Below are 21,343 nucleotides of genomic sequence, written 5' to 3'. Positions count from 1 at the left end.
ATTACTTTTTAACTTTGTAACCACAAGTCACTGCCAGCTGATGTAAGTGATGCAGACCAGGATGTGTCTGGCTCGATACTTAGTTAAGCCTGCAAAATGCTGAACTCTGTGTCTAGAATAAGGTTATGCAGGGGGTGGCAAGGTGTATTTGGGGAAGAATAAAGGGGAACAATGGGGGCTTTCATAATGATTAAATGTAGTTCTTAAAATATGATGTATTTCTTAAAAGTCAAAAATGGGAGCCAATATTAAAGCTGTTCATGTAAGCCTGGTAGGAGAAATTCTGTTAAAATATAAGGAAAGATGGCTCCAGCTATTGAGGGCCATTTGAGTGCAGTCCACCTGGTGGTCAGAAGTTTTCCTTGCGCCAATGCCTCTTCCCCGCCTAAGGACCTGAATCAGAATGGAGGCTGGACCCCAGCATCAGATCACGACAATGAAGAAAAATTCTTGGGTTGTAGAAAGTTGTTTAGTAAACATACTAGCCAGTTCCCACTTCTGCCGTTCATATCAAACTTAAGTTAAAAATTGATGCACGCCTTTAATCCCAGCACTTAGGAGATAGAAGCAGGTGGATCCCTGTGAGTTCAAGGCCAGCCTGGTCTACAGAGTGAGTTCCAGGACAAGCCAGGGCTGTCACACAGAGAAACCTTGTCTTGAAAAAAAACAAAATAATAATAATAATAATAATAATAATAATAATAATAATAATAGATGAAGTAGACAATAAACTACTAAGAGGAACCAAGCATCAGTGTAATGTATTCTTCTGGTCTTGGTACAGGAGCATGAAGTAGGAGGAAAGCACTGTGGAGCAGATTGTTGACATCTGTGTGTAACGAAGGCGTGCATTCCATAAGAATGGAATTTGTAAAGATGTTTTGTTGTTAGAGGGAAAAGACTTGTCCTATATAATTATTTTATATACTGCACTGAATGTTTGTATATCTTAATAGATTGTTTGTGAACAATGATTCTAAGATGGTTGTGTTTACTAAATCATATGTAAATATTTTTAAATTTTTGGGGTTTAGAGACTTACTGGTTTCCTTTAAAGAAAAATTTATAGGGAAACTGCTAAGCTTTGGAGGAAAACAAACAAATATGTTCATTTTGGGGGCGATTTGTCTTTGAGTGGACCACGATAACAAATTATAGTCAGAAGACAAAGTAGTAGGCATTGTTATATGATATAATCTTAGGTTTTATATATGACCTTGCTCTTGCTTTTTCTGGACCCATTTAAATGACTTTGATTTTATCTGAAGCAAAGTATAATTAGGTCTAGGGATGCAGACCATCTGTGTGAGGCCCTGGGTTCATTTCTCTGTACCACAAATGAAATAAGGTATATTTGAATTACTTTCTTAGTGAGAAGTCTAAAATAGTAACTGTGCTTCCCCATTTCTTTTTCTCAGTACCAGGGTGGAAATGGCTCCAGTCCAGTAAGAGGCATACCTCCTGCAATCCGTTCTCCGCAGAACTCACACTCACATTCCACTCCTTCCTCGTCTGTAAGTTTTTCCTATTCAAGGTTGTAGTGCATTGTCTTTGTTTAGAGGTTACGTATATTGAATAAATTATAATGTGCTGTTTTTTGTTGTTAACTTTTATATAGTCATATTTATGTTTTAAAAGGGAAATCACCAGTGACAGGAGTTGAATCTTCTTTAATGATCTGATTCTTCTGGAACTTTTATTTTGAAAGTGAGTTTCTTAGCCAGGCATTGTGTTACAAGCCTGTAATCCCAGCACTTAAAAGAGATGGAAGCAAGATTAGCTGGAGAGATGGCTCAGTGGTTAAGAGCACTCTGGCTACCCTTCCACAAGACCCAGGTTTGATTCTTAACACTCACATAATGGCTTACAAACATCTGTAACTCTAGTCTCAGGGAATCTGAAACACTTTCTGGTCTCTACAGGCACCAGACACTCATGTGGTGTACAGACATACAGGCAGGTAAAACATCCATACACATTAAATAAATAAATAAATAAATAAATGAATGAATGAATGAGTGAGTGAGTGAGTGAAATATATATACATACATATATGTATGTATATAAGTTTTGTTTTTTGAGACAGGGTTTCTCTGTGCAGCTTTGGTGTCTGGAACTCACTCTGTAGCCCAGGCTGGCCTCGAACTCACAGAGATCCACCTGCCTCTGCCACCTGAGTGCTGGAATTAAAGGCGTGCACCACCACCGCCTGGCTAAATATATTTTAAAAAACAAAAATTCAATGTCATCAGCTGTAGAGGGAGTTGGAGGCTGTCCTGGGCTATTTGAGACCCTGTCTCAGTGAATTTTAAATGATGAGTTTCTTAGGCTGAAGCTTTCCTAAATTGACTATATGTATCCAGTAGTGTTGTTTTATTAAGAAAAAATTCTGTAGAGCCTGTGTGGTCTAAGGTAAGTATTCAGTTACTAATTTCTGATTTTTAACTTCGTTATTGATTAAATTTCTTAACATAAGAATAATCATGAATCATTTAGGGGAATTCTTAAGAAAAAGTCTATTCAGTTCAGCATAGGAGAAAGATGCTAAAATTAGCTTATAACTTTTAAAATTTGTTTCTAACATTTTAAGACAAAAGTTTTATGTGCATTGCTTTGCATCTTAGATTTTACTTTTCATTTACTTGGAAATTGATTATTTAACCAGAAAAATAAAGTTGGCTTTCAGTAATTTGAAGATTGAATTGTGAATTGGTAAAAACCAGCCTTTCTCTTACTTATTCAAGCACCTTTGTTGTTTTCCCTTTCCTCTTCTACTCCTTGTCTGCAGATGAACTTAGTTGTCTTACCCATTTTGTTCCCTGGGGTACCATTGCCATTTGCAAAGGAAGGCTTAAGACTGAACTTTGAAAGCTGAGATAGTATTGATACAGGTCACTACATAACTGTGAAACTCATGAACAGATGTGATTTCAGAGGACTTATGGCCATGGCTTACTAGTCTAGTATTAAAAAGTCTGTATTCAAGCTTTTATGCTTGGTTTCATTCCCTCCTCCGCCCCCTTTCTCCCACCTCTCTCACTTTTTTTTCTTTTCTCTTGCCTGTCTTGCCTGCCTGCCTTCCTTTCCTTAAGAGAGAGTCTCACTGTAGCCTTGCTTACCCTGGGCCTTACAGAGAGCTGCCTGCTTCTGCCACCCAAGTACTAGGATTAAAGACGTGAGCTACTATGCCCAGTGATTTCTTCTTTTAGTCAGGATAACCTATTTAATGTTATTTTATTTTATTTATTTAATTTTTGTTTTTGTTTTTCTTTTTTTTTTAAATTTTTCTATTATCAGCTTGATACAGTATAAATTCTTATCCTAATAGAGAAATGTTTCATTGAGGCTTGCCCAGTAATTGAGTAAAACCAAAACTTACTATAAGCCACAGTCATCCTAGGGTCCCCCTGCTATATAGCCTCCTTGGTTCTGTGGGTTGCAGTTTGATTGTTCTTTGATTTATATCTAGAATCCACTTATGAGTGAGTACATACCATGTTTGTCCTTCTGGGTTTGGGTCACCTCACTCAGGATATTTTCTAGTTCCATCCATTTGCCTGCAAATTTCACGCTGTCATTGTTTTTCTCTGCTGAGTAGTACTCCATTGTGTATATGTACCACATTTTCTTAATCCATTCTTCAGTTGACGGGCATCTAGGTTGTTTCCAGGTTCTGCCTATTACAAATAGGGCTGCTATGAACATAGTTGAGCATGTATCTTTGTGGTGTGATTGAGCATTCCTTGGGTATATGCCCAAGTGGTATGGCTGGGTCTTGAGGTAGATCGATTCCCAATTTTCTGAGAAACCGCCATGCCGATTTCCACAGTGGTTGTACAAATTTGCATTCCCACCAACAGTGGAGGAGTGTTCCCTTTGCTCTGCATCCTCTCCAACATAGACTGTCATTAGTGTTTTTGATCATAGCCATTCTGACAGGTATAAGATGGTATCTCAGAGTCGTTTTGATTTGCATTTCTCTGATGATTAAGGATGTTGAGCATTTCTTTAAATGTCTTTCAGCCATTTGTGGTTCTTCTTTTGAGAATTCTGTTTAGCTCTTTAGCCCATTTTTCAATTGGATTGTTCAGTATTTTGATGTCTAGTTTCTTGAGTTCTTTATATACTGTGGAGATCAGCCCTCTGTCAGATGTGGGGTTGGTGAAGGTCTTTTTTTCCCATTCTATTGGCTGTGTTTTTGTCTTATTGACCATGTCTTTTGCCCTACAAAAGCTTCTCAGTTTCAAGAGGTTCCATTTATTAATTGTTGTGCTCAGTGTCTGTGCTGCTGGTGCTATATTTAGGAAGTGATCTCCTGTGCCAATAGGTTCAAGAGTACTTCCTACTCCCTACTTCTATTAAGTTTAGTGTAACTGGATTTATGTTGAGGTCTTTGATCCACTTGGACTTGAGTTTTGTGTATGGTGACAGATATGGATCTATTTGTAATCTTTTACATATTGACATCCAGTTATGCCAGCACCATTTGTTGAAGATATTTTCTTTTTTCCATTGTATAGTTTTGGCTTCTTTGTCAAAAATCAGGTGTTCATATGTGCATGGATTAATGTCAGGGTCTTCAATTTGATTCCATTGGTCTGTATGTCAGTTTTTATACCAGTACCAAGCTGTTTTTATTACTGTAGCTCTATAGTAGAGTTTGAGGTCAGGGATGGTGATGCCTCCAGAGGTTGCTTTATTATACAGGATTCTTTTAGCTTTATTATACAGGATTCTTTAGATTTCTTCTTAGTCAGGATAACCTATTTAATATTTTTGTTTCAGAATGATTTGGTCATACTTTGTTTATAAAGCATTAAGGTTTTATGGATCTTTAGTATAGCCCCTTTTGGTCAAGGAATGTATGGTTGTTCACACTGGGCCTCATGCAGGAGGTACTCAAGAATGCTTGTTGGATAAATAAATGATGATTAAAATTTTTTATTAAAATTTTTTTATTCATCTTTATACACCAATCAAAGATTCCCTCTTCCCTCCTCCCGCCCCTCCAGCCTCCCCTTCCTGGTTAAAAGTTTTAAAAAGCTATTAAAAGATAAAAATCAGCCAGGCGGTGGTGGCGTGCACCTTTAACCTCAGCACTTGGGAGGCAGAGGCAGGCGGAGCTCTGAGAGTTCGAGGCCAGCTTGATCTACAGAGTTAGTTCCAAGATAGCCAGGGCTGCAAAGCTATACAGAGAAACCCTGTCTTGAAAAAACAAACAAAGAAACAAAAAAAAAGAGATAAAAATCTTCTTCAGAAATGTTAAGTAATTATTGCTGAGTAGAAATGGTTTTTTTGTTTGTTTGTTTGTTTTGGTTTTGGTTTTTGGTTTTTGGTTTTTGGTTTTTTACCTAAGGTAGAAATTTTTACCATATTTTTCAGGTCCGACCGAATAGCCCTTCTCCTACTGCATTAGCTTTCGGGGACCACCCTGTTCTACAACCAAAGCAGTTATCCTTTAAGATCACTCAGGTGAGTGAGAGCTTTAAAATTCTGCTGTGACTTTTAGAGACTTCGGACCATGTTTATTTTAACAATTAAAGTGTTTATGGTTTGTTCTGGATATAATTTTAAAGTAAAATTGAACATAAGAGCTAAATTACTAAACTAAAATGTTTGCAGGGCAGAGGGAACTGAAGCATCCATCTTAGAACCAGCTTGCACTTGGTTATACACTCGAGCAAATGTCTCAGGCAGTAAAAGAGCCAGAACAGTCACCATGTGCCAGTCTTGCTCACTGAATGGTTTCGAATTTAATATCCAAGAATAGATATGTAGTAGATATCTTCATGATGCTGTTGTGTTGATTTTAAGTGACTGATAAAGTTCATTTCAATGTCTGTATGTTTATACCATTTAGAAAAATCACTTAGATCAAAGTACTTTGATTATATTAATGTCATTGTCATTACTATTAACGTTCTGTTGCATGAATTTTGAACACAGATCACACGTTTTGGAGTGGTTTTTATTGTTTTTGCTTTGCTTTTTGGTGCAGAGGATTGAATTTGGGGCCCTGTGCAAGTAAAAAGCAGGTGCTCTACCACTAAACTGTACACCTAGCCCATACTGTCTGTTTGTATGTTTGTTTATTTTTCACGTGTGTCAGTTTCTGGCTAATACATTTTTCACACTTGAAATTGAGGAGTTAATCTGTCAGTTGGGCACCTTGGTTCTGCAACAGTGTATTTTCATTAGACTCCTGGTTCATATACAAATTGTTTTGCATGTATCAAACTTTCTTTGAGTTGGGTGTGGTGTTTCATGCCTTTAATCCCAGCACTCCCAAGATAGAGAGAGACAGATCTCTGAGTTCAAGGCCAGCTTGATCAAAACATATCTACCATATAAATATGGACAGTTTTTACCTGTCAGAAACAGTTTAAAAACTGATTTCACAAAGCAAAAGGATCGCTAGATCTTTGTATAGTGCAAAGCTTTGTGTATGAGCTTTAATCAATTGTACACAAGGTTTTCAGCATTTATTCTTTAGAAGTTCAAGCTTAAAACTACACTAAGATGGCTGCTTACATACCATAGACTTTTTCTTTGCTGTTTGAAGTTGTTGAAATCTGCCTTCACAATTTTTTTTATGTGTAATAGTGTATGTGATAGAGATAATAACATAGCTTTCTTTCATTTAGACTGATCTTACAATGCTGAAATTGGCAGCATTAGAAAGTAATAAAAATCAGGACCTGGAAAAGAAGGAGGGTCGGATAGATGATTTGCTCAGGGTAAGTAATGTGTCACGGAGGGGAAATTATGTGACTTATTTTGGCAACAGTAAAACTTGAGAAAATACTGAATATGACAAAGGGTTCTGTATTTTAAAACAATAAGCTTTTTCTGGTACTATAAGTATGTGATTGAAAGTCTACTTTAGGGGCTGGAGAGATGGCTCAGCTGTTAGCCTCTGTAAGCACCTTCACACCTGTGTACAAAGATGCAGACTCCTAATTAAAATAAAAATAAATGTTGAAAATAAGCACTTTTGCTGGGTGGTAGCACATGCCTTTAATCCCAGCGTTTGTGAGGCAGAGGCAGGTGGATCTTTGTGGGTTCAAGGCCAGCCTTGGCTATATATAGAGCTAGTTGCAGGACAGCTAGGGTTACACAGAGAAACCCTGTCTCGGGGAAGAAAAAAAAGAAAAAGAAGTAGATTTATAGACTTTTTTATTTGATCATCTACCCACCAGTCAGATATTCATTTACTCTGCCTGACATCTGATACCACTAAGGATGGAATTACTGCCATAGTCCTGTGAGATTTTTAATGGAAACTTTATTTTTAAAAATAAATTCAGGGACTGGTGAACCAGCTCAGTGGACAAGAGCACTGGCTGCTCTTGCACGGAGTCCCTGGCTTGGGTTCCCAGAACCCACACGGTGGCTCCCAGTCCTCTGTAGCTTCAGTTCTGGGGGATTTGAAGTGCTCTTGTGGCCTCCTTAGGCACTTCATGCATGTGGTGCACAGATATACATGCAGGTAAGACACTCACATACACATAAAATAAAACTACAAGTATGTCAATAAATAAATGTAAGCTATTTGGTAAGTGGTTTAGCAGGTAAGGGTGCTTGCTGTGCAAGCCTAGAGACCTAAGTTGGGTTCCCAGAGCCTGCATAAAGGTGGAAGGAGAGAACTAACTTCACAAAGTTATGAATTGCACACAAACACTCTGGCATGTTCATTCACACCCTCAGACACACATGCATCATTCACACACAATAAAATTTAAAAATGCACCAAAAAGTATACTTAGAATGTAAGTAAGGCATAAAGCAGGATTTCTTGTCCCTTGATACTCATTAAAATCACCATATGGAAGTACTAATTTTGAATTCTACTTTGTGGAGTTCTGATTAATTGATGTGATGTAGCTTGGATGTTGATAATTTAAAAAGCTTCTATTAACTATTGTGATTTAAACCAGCACTGAGAACCAGTGGCATCAAAACTTAATAAAACCAACATCTGTGATGCCATTATACCTTTGGAACGTTGCTCTGTCACACCCCTTACTGCTAACCACTCTTCTGGCATCAGTGATACATGTGTTTATTCTTCCTTTGTGTTTCTTTATAGTTGTATTACATATGTGTATATACGTGTGTGTGTGTGTGTGTCTCCATCTCCTTTGAGACGGTCTCTCATTGGCCTGAAGCTCACCAGTTAGACTAGACAGGCTGGCCACTGAGCTCCAGGAATCCTGTCTCCTTCCCAGTACTGGGATTACAAGCCCATACCGTTGGTTCTGGGGATCAAACTCATTTCCTTGGACTTGCAAGCACTTTGCTGACTGAGCCATCTTTCCAACCACTGTGTATACATTCTTTTTAACACTTTGTTGTTTGTTAAAATTATCCTATATGGATCCTTCACTCTCTTTGTTTTTACTGAACATTGTATGTGTTCATTCAGACCTACCTTGATAAGCGTAACTAGATGTTACTTTTCACTGCTGTGGCAAAATACCTGAGCAGATCAGCAAAGGAAGATTTCTTTTGGTTCACAGTTTTCACAAGTTTTAGTCTGTGGTCTCTTGGTTTCGTCTTCTGGGCTGTAGTAAGACGGGAGCATCGTGGTGGGAGGACACAGGGCAAAGCAGGATGTTCCTGTAACAGAGCACTGCTGCTTACTTCCTGGCAGCCAGGAAACAGAGAAACAAGCGGGGTCAGTTACGAGACATGTATTTCAAATTCAGCCCTCCTCCCAGGGATGTACTTCCTCTACAAGGACCCACTATTAAAGTCAGTGTATTAGTTAATCCTCTGATGAATTATAAGCTCTCATGATCCAGACACCTCTCAAGGCCCCATCAGCTGTCAGCCATCCTTTTAACACATGAGCCTTTGTAGGGGTGATTTTATAGACTCAAACTAACACTCTGGTTTGTTCCTTCCTTCCAATTTCTACACTAAGACGCTAAGGAAGTGTACCGTAATTTACATGACTCTTACAATTTTGGCTGGTGTTTAGTTTGTGATTTTTCTAATACAAAGAATTCTGCTAAGAAATTCTCAATACATGTCTTCTAGGACAAATGCAAGATATTCCTGTGTTGTAAGCGTAGGAAACAAGGCAGTAGAGGAAAGTGCAGAGCATGTACATCTTGTACGTTATAATCCCAAAATTTCCCCCAAACACCATTCTTCCTGATGGCACTGATGAACAGGTGTAACATGGTGTCTGGTGCTTTTGTTACACATCCTTATTTATTGATTGGTGTTCAGCATCTTTTTTTTTTTTTTCCGAGACAGGGTTTCTCTGTGTAGCTTTGTGCCTTTCCTGGAACTCACTTAGTAGCCCAAGTTGGCCTCGAACTCATAGAGATCTGCCTGGCTCTGCCTCCCGAGTGCTGGGATTAAAGGCGTGCCACCACTGCCCGGCATCTTTTTTAAAACATCTTTTAAAAATAATTATTAGTTATTTGTCTTGTTTTCTGTGAAATAAGTAGAGATACAGGGTCTCATCATAGCTTAGGTGAGGCTGCCCTTGAATTTCTTATACCTTTTGCCTCTACATCCCAAGTGCTAGGATTAGAGATGAATGCCATCACACCCAATTGCGTGCGTGCGTGCGTGCGTGCGTGCGTGCGTGCGTGCGTGCACTGAAGATCAAACCCAGGACCTTTGTTAGTTTTCAGTTTTTAGTTTTTTGTATGTTGGCTTCTTCCACTTTGTAAGATGTCTTTTCATTACATCATGCTGTCTTTTGATGATTATATATGTTTTTACATTACTAAATATCTTAGGTTTATAGTTTATACTTTGTGTATAGTAAATTATTATCAAAGATACCAAAAGAAGTAATTGTAAGAGCCTGAAGATATTCTTCAATGAAGAAGGGGCCATGAATTTGAAAGAGAGCAGAGAAAGGTAGAGGAAGGAAAGGGAAGGGAGAAATGTAATTATAATCTCAAACATTTTTTAAAAGTAAAAAAAAAATGAATCTTTTAGTACAGTTGTTGATCTCACTAGAATTGGTTTGTGGTATAGTGTGAAATAGGCTTTCATTTTAATTTCTTCCTATATTGATAACCAGCTATCCAGATGAATTAAAAATTCCTTCTTAGACTACAGACTCCACCATGAAGTCTTAGTTCCAAATGCAGTGCACCTCCTTCTGCCTGTGTCCCTTTGTTTTATTTTGTGTATTACTAAATCACCCCTGAGACGCTGGTTTAGTGTTTAGTACTGTAGTACTTGGTCACAGCATAACCTGCAGTATTTCACGTGAGATAGAAATGTACTTTTGGAAAGTACAGAAGCAGCAGCCACCTGGATGCAGTTGGCCCACAGTTTGATGAGAACTTGGCTCCTTCAAGTTGCGTCCTGTCTTCAGTACGTGATTTACTGCATCCTGAAGGTTACCTCTGGGGCCACAGTAGAAATCGTCACCGTCACAGGGCCTGTGTTCTAAGCAGAGACCAGGGAGTAGAAGTACAAAAAGCACAATTTTGTGTGCAGCCTTCTTGAATATTCTACTGAGTTTACTTAAATTTCTTTGTAAGAGAAGCTAACAGTTGTATTCATTTAGCTAGGTACATATCAGTCCAGAATAAAACATATTTTTTCATTATTATACAAGAAGGAGATTAGAGTGACTGTAATTACTGTGGCTTTATATTAAATCTTGATACGCACTATACATGGTGTATGCCCATAACTAGCTCTGGGGCCAGGAGGAGGGCAGCAGGATCCTAAGTTTAAAACTAGCCTGAGCTACACTTGCAGTGAAAGACTGTCTCAGACAGCTCTACAACTGTATGTATACAGAAAACCCTCTGTGTGCCTTGAACAAATGCCATTTCCTTCATTTTGGCGATCCAACAGCCTTAAAGAAGTTTTAAGGTCAGTTCAAGTTAAACACCCCTACTGACTCTCAAACCATGTTGAGCCTTTTTTTGAACTGTTTTAACAGTGAAGATCTGTTTGTGCTAGATCTCATTTTGTTGCCTTTGATACACAGTTTTATGAAGCATGTAGCTTTAGGTTGGCAATTTCTTTCTCCCAAATTTAAAAGTATTTTTGTTTAGTCTCTTAGTTTCTGTGTGACTGGCCTAGACCTGTGTATCTTCGTACCCAGCAGCAGCAGCATTGCTGGAGAAAGTGAAATTCCCAGGCTCTTCTCCAGACCTATTGATAGAGAAAATTTGGGAGGTAGAGTGTGTGAGCAGGGCCCCCAAGTAATTCTCTTCCTGTAATGGCAGGCTAGTCAGACTGTGGAGTTAGAGGTCTCCTCTGAGCATGTAGCTGCCTGCAGAGTGCACAGAATTGGTATCCTATTCAAGGAATGCTGGAAGTAGTTAATTGGGTCAACAAATTAATAGTATTGTCCCTGTTGAGTGCAGAAAGTGTTGTGAGAGATCAGGCAGTGTGAGAGAAGAAATTCTCATTCCCTCTTGAATGTGTTACACACATGATATGCCACATTTTACTTTTAGCTGAGGAGGTTATACTACTTCCATTTAGAAATAAGGAAATTGGGTGGGTGTTGGTGGCACACGCCTTTAGTCCCAGCACTCAGAAGGTAGAGGCATGCAGATCTTTTTGAGTTTGAGGCCAGCCTGGTCTATAGAGTAAGTTCCATCCAGGGCTACACAAAGAAACCCTGCCATGACGAGAGAGAGAGAGAGAGAGAGAGAGAGAGAGAGAGAGAGAGAGAGAGAGAGAGAGAGAGAGAAACTAAACTTAGATTCAAATTATGTAGCCACAATTATATACCTTAGAATATACATGTAAATGTCTAGAATGTATATATAAATTTTCCGTACTTTTTACTATGCAGTTAAATTAGTATTTAATAGTAAATAGACTCAGTATTTACCTTACCTGTGTAATTTACTCAAAACACTGAAAGCATTACTAAGATTTTCATATACACTGATTCTATACCTTTCATTTTCGACTCATGTTGTAGGCCAACTGTGATCTCAGGCGGCAAATAGATGATCAACAAAAATTACTTGAAAAATACAAAGAACGATTAAATAAGTGTATTTCAATGAGCAAGAAACTTCTTATTGAAAAGGTGAGTTAGCACTAAATTTTCCTTTCCCTCAGTACCTTGCTTTGCCTTGCATGCCTTTAAAATCTGAATGAATATAATTGATTTTCCCTCATTTTCAGAGTACACAAGAAAAATTGTCAAGCAGAGAGAAGAGTATGCAGGACCGGTTACGCCTTGGGCACTTCACAACAGTTCGACATGGCGCTTCTTTTACTGAACAGTGGACAGATGGTTTTGCATTTCAAAATCTTGTGAAGTTAGTAATGGTTACATTTTTTTAAATTTATTTTTAAGTGTGTGTGTGTGTGTGTGTGTGTGTGTGTGTGTGTGTGTGTGTGTGTGTAGAGGCCTGTGGACGCCAGAGGCATCAGAGCGGAAGTGACAGGCGGCTTTGAGCCACCAGCTGTGGATGCTGGGAATTGAACTTTGGTCCTTTGGAAGAGAATGTGTGTTCTTGAGCCCTGGGCAACCTCTCCAGCCCTGTTGTTGCATTTTTAAAAATTACTAGTTCGGATTTTCATTGCTTTAAAGAATTACAAATTTGGAATTATGTTTAGCATCTCCTTACTATTTGGACTCACAAAACTTAGCACATATGAAAAGCACTGATTGAGGACTTACTGTGTGTTGTTACAGGATGTTCACATTCATTGTTAATAACCCAAAGTGGTTAGAAAATGAGAAGAGAAATGAATAAATGAAAAGTTAGCCATGTTAATGAATAATCTCTGAACCAGTTGTGATCCCTGAATAACCAGGTATCCACTGTATATCTGTCCCATTAATATTTTACTTGCCACTAGGCCATTTATTTGTACTTACAGCCTCTTCTGAAATACATTTAAAATTTATTTTCTGATTGTTTTTGTTCGGGGTTCTGGGAATCTAACTGAAAGGCTCACATATAGTGGACAAGTGCTCCACTGCTGTGCTGCGTCCTTGTCCCTGTCCCTCAGTTTACTTCTCAGTAAGTAAGAGCACGTTAGATTACCCCTACATCCGAAGGGAAACAGTTAACATAGCATTCTTGGAGAATTTCTGTCTTGGTTCTTGATTCTTTCACTCTTGTCTCAGCTCTGCTCCCACACTCAGGCCGCAGGAAGGGAATGTGTACACACCAATCCTTCAGCCACAGAGTCAGAGCTCTGGTTCCCTGTTTGAAGGATGGGGTGGGGCAAAACGTTTGGCTTGCTTTAAATCTCAGTAGCATGACCATGTAGAGATATAGCATTTTCTTTGTAGACATGACAGGAGACCCAAAAGGAGCATTGTTACTATCAGAATAAACTTCTGTGTGTTGTAGGATGAGTGAACTGACCGTAAGTTCCTCTGTTGACTGTAGAAATGGCTCATCGGGTAAAGGCACTTGCACCTGATGACCTGAGCCTGTTCTTGGGACTCACACAGTAGAAGGAGAGCAGACTCTCGGAAGTACCTTCTGACCTCCACACATGCGCTCCCCCAACTTTCTGATGCAAGTTTTGCTCCGTAACTTAAATTGCTCTTGAACTTGCAACTCCTACCCTGACACACACACATTCTGAGATTACAGGTCTACAGCCAACCTGTAATTTTCTAATAGACATAATATCTGTTAATTTTTAGAATCTAAGCTCTTTGGAAAATTGTTTTAGAGTCTTCAATGGAAACTGCTAATAAATTTATATTTATTAATGTAATAAGTAAAATTTCCAAATTAATAATTTTCATGCTGTTTCTTTTCAGCTCCCCTCCCTCCATTAAGGTCAACTTTTATTTTATTTCAGAATGTCAACTGCATTCCCATAATTTCTTTTAAGAAAGTAGTACATCATATTAAAATTTCACTTTCCTTTTATAAGCTTATCTAGAAATATTAATCCTGAACGATAAAATGTTTGTTTAAAATCTACCCTAGACTTTCATTAGATGGGGCTTGATTTTTGCTTTGTTTTGTTTTTAGCTCATTTATGTAACAGTCTTAGTGTATACACTAGTATGGTTTGATCAGCATGCCTCCCTAATAGTAAAGATACATACACTAGACCAAACTAACCAAACTCATACTGATGCAGTATCTCTAGGAATGGTATTTGTTAGTAAGGACAAGGCTCCATGAGATTCTCTGTGGCCCCACACTTGTCCCTCATTTAAAGACTGCAGTGAGACCTGTAAGTTGTTTTGCTTCACCAGAGTGGGACACAACAGGCTAGAGAGATGTCTCTGCTGTTAAGAGCCCTGGGCTGCTCTTCCAGAGGACCTCAGGGTCAGAGCTTGGTTTAGGCACGCAGGTGACGGCTCATAACCTTTTGTCACTCCCGTTCCAGAGGAGCTGTTACCCTCAGCTGACCTACAGGCACCGGTTACACTTGTGATGCACATGCATGTATACGTACATACAGACAACACACTCGGTGGTGGTGGCACACACCTTTAATCCCAATACCCGGGAGGCAGAGGCAGGTGGATCTCCGTAAGTTCCAGGCCAGCCTGGGCTATACAGTGAGGTCCTGTCTAAAAATCAAATGAACAAACCACTCATCACATAATAAAATAATTAAGTAAATATTTAAAAATTTTTAAAAAATAGTGGGACCAAAAGAATACAGATTTAAATTATGTGATTGTTTCTTGTGATGTAATTTATTTTTAATTGCAGAAAGTAATGGGAGATTAATATGGCTTTGTTTGTTCATTTTTACACAGGCAACAAGAATGGGTGAATCAGCAAAGGGAAGATATTGAACGGCAAAGGAAACTTCTAGCCAAACGCAAACCTCCCACAGCTAATAATTCTCAGGCACCTGCTACCAATTCTGAACCAAAACAAAGGAAAAACAAGGCAGTCAATGGAGCAGAAAACGATCCCTTTGTTAGGCCAAATTTACCACAACTGTAAGCCTCTGTGTGAAACTTCTCTCTTAACATCATTAGCAGTGAGCAGTTATTCATAGTTGATACTGTAAAAACGAAAATAGTTATAGCCAGAAAAGATGGTAATTGAAAAGTTATCTCTGAGATAGAGCTCCAAGTCTGAATTTTTAAGTGGAGAGTGGAATCTACTCCTCTTGTGTATCTGAATCAGTTGGCTATACCAATCTAGTGTTCAAATTAATGTGCTTTTTTAGTACATTGCAGTTACTTTCCAAACCTATGAACTCAGTTCACAGGTAGTTACAGATAGTTGTTTCTTTTCTGTTTTGTTTTCTAAGTTTTCTGTGTCAATTACTTTTTTATATTCAAAGGACAGAGATGCTTAAAAAGTTATATGTTTATAGAAAATTCAGGAAGTTGTAGAGGAATTTATGTGCGTGAAGATGTAGGTACCCTTGTTGTTTTGTGTAGATACATTCCTGTCTCCTCTGTTGAAAGACAGTGCTGGACCCTCATCCCTGCCTTGTCAGTGATTCTAAAAGCAGCCAGCAGAACAAAGTCCTCATTGCATTACAGACACACGGTGAGACCGAACGGCATCACCACGCACATAATGGCCGTGTCTCGTGTTTCTGCACTGGTCCTACCCCTTCTTCTTGCAGGCTGTTCGTTCACTCCTCTTCATCTTTCTCTCACCTCCCTCCATTTTTGTTGAGCCCGTTGCTTTTGTCTTCATCTCCCTATGTTGCCAGGTTGCTCTTGAATTTCAGGGCTCAAGCTGTCCTTCTGCCTCAGGTTGCCAAAAATCTGGGGATACATGTAGAGACCACCCATGCCCAGCTTCTTCAAAATCATCTAATAGCATTTCTTCAAGTCATTCCTAATTTTCTGCTACAATTAGTCCAGTGACTGTTGTTTTTGAAGCACAGTGAAGAGCCATATTTGGCAACAGAGTAGCTGTCTTAGACTTTTGGCTTTTAACTCTGCTGTGTATAGACACCTGGTCCTCTGACTCCGCTGTGTAGACACCTGGTCTTCTGACTCCGCTGTGTAGACACCTGGTCCTCTGACTCCGCTGTGTAGATACCTGGTCCTCTGACTCCGCTGTGTAGACACCTGGTCCTCTGACTCCGCTGTGTAGACCACCTGGTCCTTTGACTCTGCTGTGTAGACACCTGGTCCTTTGACTCCGCTGTGTAGACACACCTGGTCCTTTGACTCCGCTGTGTAGACACCTGGTCCTCTGACTCCGCTGTGTAGACACCTGGTCCTTTGACTCTGCTGTGTAGAAACCTGGTCCTTTGACTCCACAGTGTAGACACCTGGTCCTTTGACTCTGCTGTGTAGACACCTGGGTTTTTATAGTTCTTCACATAAAGTTGTTAACCTCCTGATTTAAATTTATTTCTAGAGCTTTTCATTTGGCTTCTGTTGAATGCTATTGAAATGAGAACTGTTTGTTAATCATCTGTGGTTGTTTGTTTCCAGTATGTAGAAACAATGGTTTCTGTGTGTTGTCTCACATCTTAAAGCATTACAGAACTTATTTACTGGGTTTTTATCCTTTTGCTTTTCTTTGAGATTTTTTTTTTTTAGTATGTAGAGTTGTGAAGATACTTTTAGTTCTTCCTCTACAGTTAGGATACCTTTTCTTTTTCTTGCTCTTATTTACTTCCAGTATAGTTCTGAGGAGGAGGAGTCAAAGTGGGCATCCTGTCCTGTCCCTGATCTTAGGGAGAAATGTTCTTTTCAGGTTAAAAATGTTTTCCGTAGTCCTACTTGATTTGCGGGGACAGAGTAGTCTCATTTCCCTCGTATCGTGCTGTCATCTTAAAATTGTGAGCTTTTTTTTAAATCAGTGCTTGACTCCTGATGAAATATTCAGCAAACATGTACTGGATTATAATAATGAGTTAGGCTGCATGCCTCTCAACAATCTGACTAACAGTACAGCTTGTGCTTGAGCAGTGTCTTTAAAACATTGAGTGATAAGTTTCTTCTAATCTGAGTATTTGGTAGTTTCTGGTATTTCTGTTACCTAACTCTGATACTGTTAAACTATCATGAAGTGCTTTTTTAATCCCAACACCTAGGAGGCAGAGGCAAGTGGGTCTCTGAATCTGAAGCCAGCCTGGCTTGTCTGAGCTGTACAGTGAAATTCTCACTGACTCACTATGGAAGGTTATCAAGAGTTGTCTTACCAGGTTTAAATTGTTTACTTTCAAAGTAAAAAAATGAACATAAACCTACTGATAGCTTTATTTAGGAGCATTCTAAAGCTCCTAAATAGATAAACTTGTGTTTATCTATAATAAGTAATAGGAGCTATCTGCTTATTATCCATTATTAAAAATTTAATAACGAGTATAATTTATGTGGGAAGAAATTAGCTGTGTGTTTCCATAAATGTATGCATAAAAGATTTGGTAAGTAACATGACAAATTGACTTGCTTGAGGATAAATTTTTCATTATTTATTTATTGTTTTTCGAGGCAGGGTTTCTCTGTGTAGTTTTTGGTGTCTGTCCTGGAACTCGCTTTGGAGACCAGGCTGGCCTCGAACTCACAGAGATCCGCCTGCCTCTGCTTCCTGAGTGATGGGATTAAAGGCGTGTGCCACCACCGCCTGGCGAGGATAAATTTTTTAAATCATGTTAAAGCACATAATAAAAATAACTGATGATTTAAAGCTGTTGATGTTAACATTGTCTGCTTAGCTCTGTTATTCTGCATGAGATCCTGATTAATATCCCTTTGATCTAAATACATATATTTCCTTCTTTTTTTCTTTTTCTTTTTTTTTTTTTTTTTTGTTTTTGTTTTTTTTTTTTTTTTTTTTTTGGTTTTTCGAGACAGGGTTTCTCTGTGTAGCTTTGCGCCTTTCCTGGAACTCACTTTGTAGACCAGGCTCGTTCGAACTCAAAGAGATCCGCCTGCCTCTGCCTCCCGAGTGCTGGGATTAAAGGCGTGCGCCACCACCACCCTGCTCCTTCTCTTTTTAAAATACATTTTTATTTATGTGTGTGTGTGAGTATATACCACATGTATGTAGTAGGTGCTGGCAGATCTCAGAATAGGAGACTGCCACAGTGCTGGAGCTACAAGCAGTTGTGAGCTTTCCACCATGATGTTGGGAACTAAACTCTGGTCCTGTGGAGTAGTAGTACATGCTCCCAGTCACTAAGCTGTCTCTCCAGCACCATAGATTTCTTTAAAAACATTTTTCATTGATGCAAATGGACAGCAGACAATCTAAAAAGCTTACATTATGGTTATAAGACGTCCCTGGGATAGGAATCCTGAAATTGGCACCTATGGACACCTCAAACTATTTATATGCAAAATTCCCTGGAGAGAGTATTTACAGCTTTTGTCATTTTTGACAGCTGTAATCGTAAAATGTTAAAGTTAGAAGCCTGCAAACTTAAGACAATAATATCCATCCGTTCAGATTGAAGAAACTCTAGTATTAGTCTACATATGTAGGAGCTTTGGACATGATAGAATCTTGCTTCAAAAACCATGCTTTCTTTAACTTTGATTTTCAAATACCAGATTTTAGTTATATTTTATAATTACGGTTTTAAAAAAGTCAATGTTTTCATATATATAACTAGCTTTAAAAAATTACATACTTTGACAAAATTCTGAGCCATTTTGTGAAAAAGCCATACTTTTTAAGACTAGAAAACAATGTTAGTAAGTACACCTGTACGTGTGGTATATTTGCTTACCCAGAAGCTCTTTGCTATTTTTTCCCTCACTTTGTTCACCTGTAGCCTCGTGTTTCCTCCTCCTTCCATTGCCCCATCCACATGCGCCTTGCAACAATTCATGCTACAGTTTTGTTTTGTGAGAGGGTCCAGCTTTTAGCCCAGGCTGGTCTGTTACTCCTGATCTCCTTGCTGAGGCTGAGGCCCTCACAAATGATGCAGTTGTGAAGGCTTTGTAGTTACAGGAGTGTGCTCACAGCTCTTGCATAGTAGTTAGTTAATTACTCTAGCTGGAAATGTTAAATGTGTGCAGAAGAATATCTTAAAGACGTTCTATGACTTCTGTGTTTTAGGCTTCAAGTTATTAGTATTTTAACATTTGTATTTGGTTGATTTTTTTTCATGTTTTGTTTTTAATTTTTAAAAAGTACTAAGCATTAATCTCAATGTAGATTTAAACTCTCCCTTTTGGCAGGCTGACTCTGGCAGAATATCATGAGCAAGAGGAAATTTTCAAACTTAGACTAGGACATCTCAAAAAGGTACGTGCAGCCATGCTGGGTCTCTAGTTTGTTGTCAAGAGTGGAGAACTGCGTTCATTGCTTAATTCTTAGTTTATTCAATATTAACTGTTTAAATTTTTTTATCAAAATACATAAGCAGGACATTTATAACCTAAATGATCTAGTATGAAGTGATACAATTGAAAAATTGTTTGCTGTGTGTTGTTAAGTTTTTGTTACTGGATCACTTTGTACTTGTTGATAAGCTTTGAAACTGTATCAGTTTTTTGTTTTTATAGATCTGAGTTTGATGAAAGTCATTTCCAAATACTAGTAGAGATTGTTTTCCTTTCAAAATGAAGTTATGAACAGACCAAAAATTTTCTTCTTGCCGTTGTTTTCTTCTGCTTCCTGCTTTTCAGTTCATTGATTTTTTTTTAAGTATAGATAGATGTATAGACACAACTGAACTAAGTGAAGATAATGTCTATGACATCATCTCTGACAAATGGGATGGAGTAGGACTGAGGACCCCATATGGTAGATGCAGCTGCTCTTGAACTGCATATTAAGCCCTGTTGGAGATGTTTCCCATCTGCCACTTGGTTAGCATGCAGAAAACTCCAGTGACTGCTACCATGCCACATTTGCCTCTGCCACTGCTCAGAAAGCACCAGTCTAAATTACCTGAACAGTGAATCCCGAATGATTTTGGCCCTCTTTTGCTTCCCCAACATCCTCCTCTTCTACTGTGGTTGTTTAGTTTTCTCCTGCTCAGTGAGATGTATATACAGCTGCAGTGTGTTGCCCATAGTGGATGGAGCTGTAGATGGAGCTGTAGCAGTAATGCAGCTATTAATGAACTGTGAGGTAGGAGGGGATCTTTAGTACAGATGAGTCACAAGTATCTGTATGTCCACCTAAGCTGTGTTGTTAAATAGAGATATGTTTGATGCCCCATGTTAAAACTTACCAAGGGCAAGTCAGATGGCTCAGCAGGTAAAGGTGCTTGCCGCCGTGGCACCCCACGATCTACGTGCTAGAAGAAGCAGAATGACTCCGGCCGCTGTCCTTTTGACCTCCATACTTGTGCTGTGACATGTGTGGTGTGTACACACATGAACATAGAAATAAAAAATAAACTTCCTCAAGCATTTTAGTGCTTTCGTTTAAATACAGAAAAATTTAGCATGTGTTTTCTGGCCAGTCTTTATAATAAAGGAATACTGTGTGTTTGATCGCTTGTACCTTGGCCGAGGAAATCCTTAATTACAGTGCTACTGAGACTGTGTGGTAATTACTACAGAGAATTCTTAGGTGCTATGCTACTGAAGGTATACTTAGAGCTTTGTACACCTGGGGGTCACTATTCTCACATTTGGTAGCAAATTTAAATTACTCTTTCTAACAATGACATTCTTATATCTACTTTATTTTATTGGATAAAATAAAATTTTATAGTGGTTAAAGTCAGTATTCCTCTATGTATTTTTTAAAAATACACTTTTGAAAGCATTCAGAGAAGGGTTTATTATTTTGTTGGTTGATGATTGAGTTTGGGGTATCTTGAAAATATTTGGTCTCTCTGAACTATGCTTTATTTTTTCAAGTAATGTCTACCTCCATGTCTTGTTACTCGGTAGCATTTGTACACTGTTATAGACTACCTCACCTTTTGACCTACCCCCCAATCTTGCCCTCTTTCCCACTGTTTGATATTCTACATTTTTCATATTTACTCTTTCTTTTCTCTTCTTTTTTTTTTTTTTTTTTTTGGTTTGGTTTTTTGAGACAAAGTTTCTCTGTTTAGCTTTTGGATCCTGTCCTGGAACTCATTCTATAGATCAGGCTGGCCTCAAACTCAGAGATCACCTGCCTCTGCCTCCTGAGTACTAGGATTAAAGGTGTGCACCACCACCAGGCTACTCATTCTTTTCTAATAACTGTCTTCTCTCTGATCACTTTCTCTGCATTTCCCCAGTTTATGTATCAAATATGCTGTGAGTCTTAGATTTTTAACATCTACTTGACTAGTTCCCAACATAACTCTCCTTTTTTTGTTGTTCTCCACCATGAAATAGTGTGGGCAAAGTGTCAACTCACAATGCTGAGAGGCTTAAGTCCTTCCAGTTTTCTTCTCAGGGACGGTTTTAGATGAAAAGAGTGAATATGTCTATGAAGGCCGTTGCTGGCCGTGCATGGAGATAATGAAACTGAGCAATAATGTCCCCTAGAGAGTGACTAAGTAGGAGCCGCTG

At 38.7% G+C, this 21,343-nt stretch overlaps 1 protein-coding gene across 1 annotated transcript in view; it reads left to right on the top strand.

Moving 5' to 3' along the window:
- Tlk1 (tousled like kinase 1) overlaps positions 1–21,343 on the top strand; it is a 120,975-nt gene that overhangs the window by 80,140 nt on the left and 19,492 nt on the right. Inside the window, exons 6-12 of the mRNA XM_059260666.1 lie at positions 1,419–1,514; positions 5,383–5,472; positions 6,645–6,737; positions 11,927–12,037; positions 12,136–12,272; positions 14,702–14,890; positions 19,058–19,124. Coding sequence (XP_059116649.1) covers positions 1,419–1,514; positions 5,383–5,472; positions 6,645–6,737; positions 11,927–12,037; positions 12,136–12,272; positions 14,702–14,890; positions 19,058–19,124 — 783 coding nt within the window. The remainder of the gene's footprint in view (positions 1–1,418; positions 1,515–5,382; positions 5,473–6,644; positions 6,738–11,926; positions 12,038–12,135; positions 12,273–14,701; positions 14,891–19,057; positions 19,125–21,343) is intronic.

This window comes from Peromyscus eremicus, chromosome 4, assembly GCF_949786415.1.
Source record: "Peromyscus eremicus chromosome 4, PerEre_H2_v1, whole genome shotgun sequence".
Classification (NCBI taxonomy): Eukaryota; Metazoa; Chordata; class Mammalia; order Rodentia; family Cricetidae; genus Peromyscus; species Peromyscus eremicus.
Note: the sequence above shows the minus strand (reverse complement) of the source record. Positions and strands in the feature narration are given on the sequence as shown.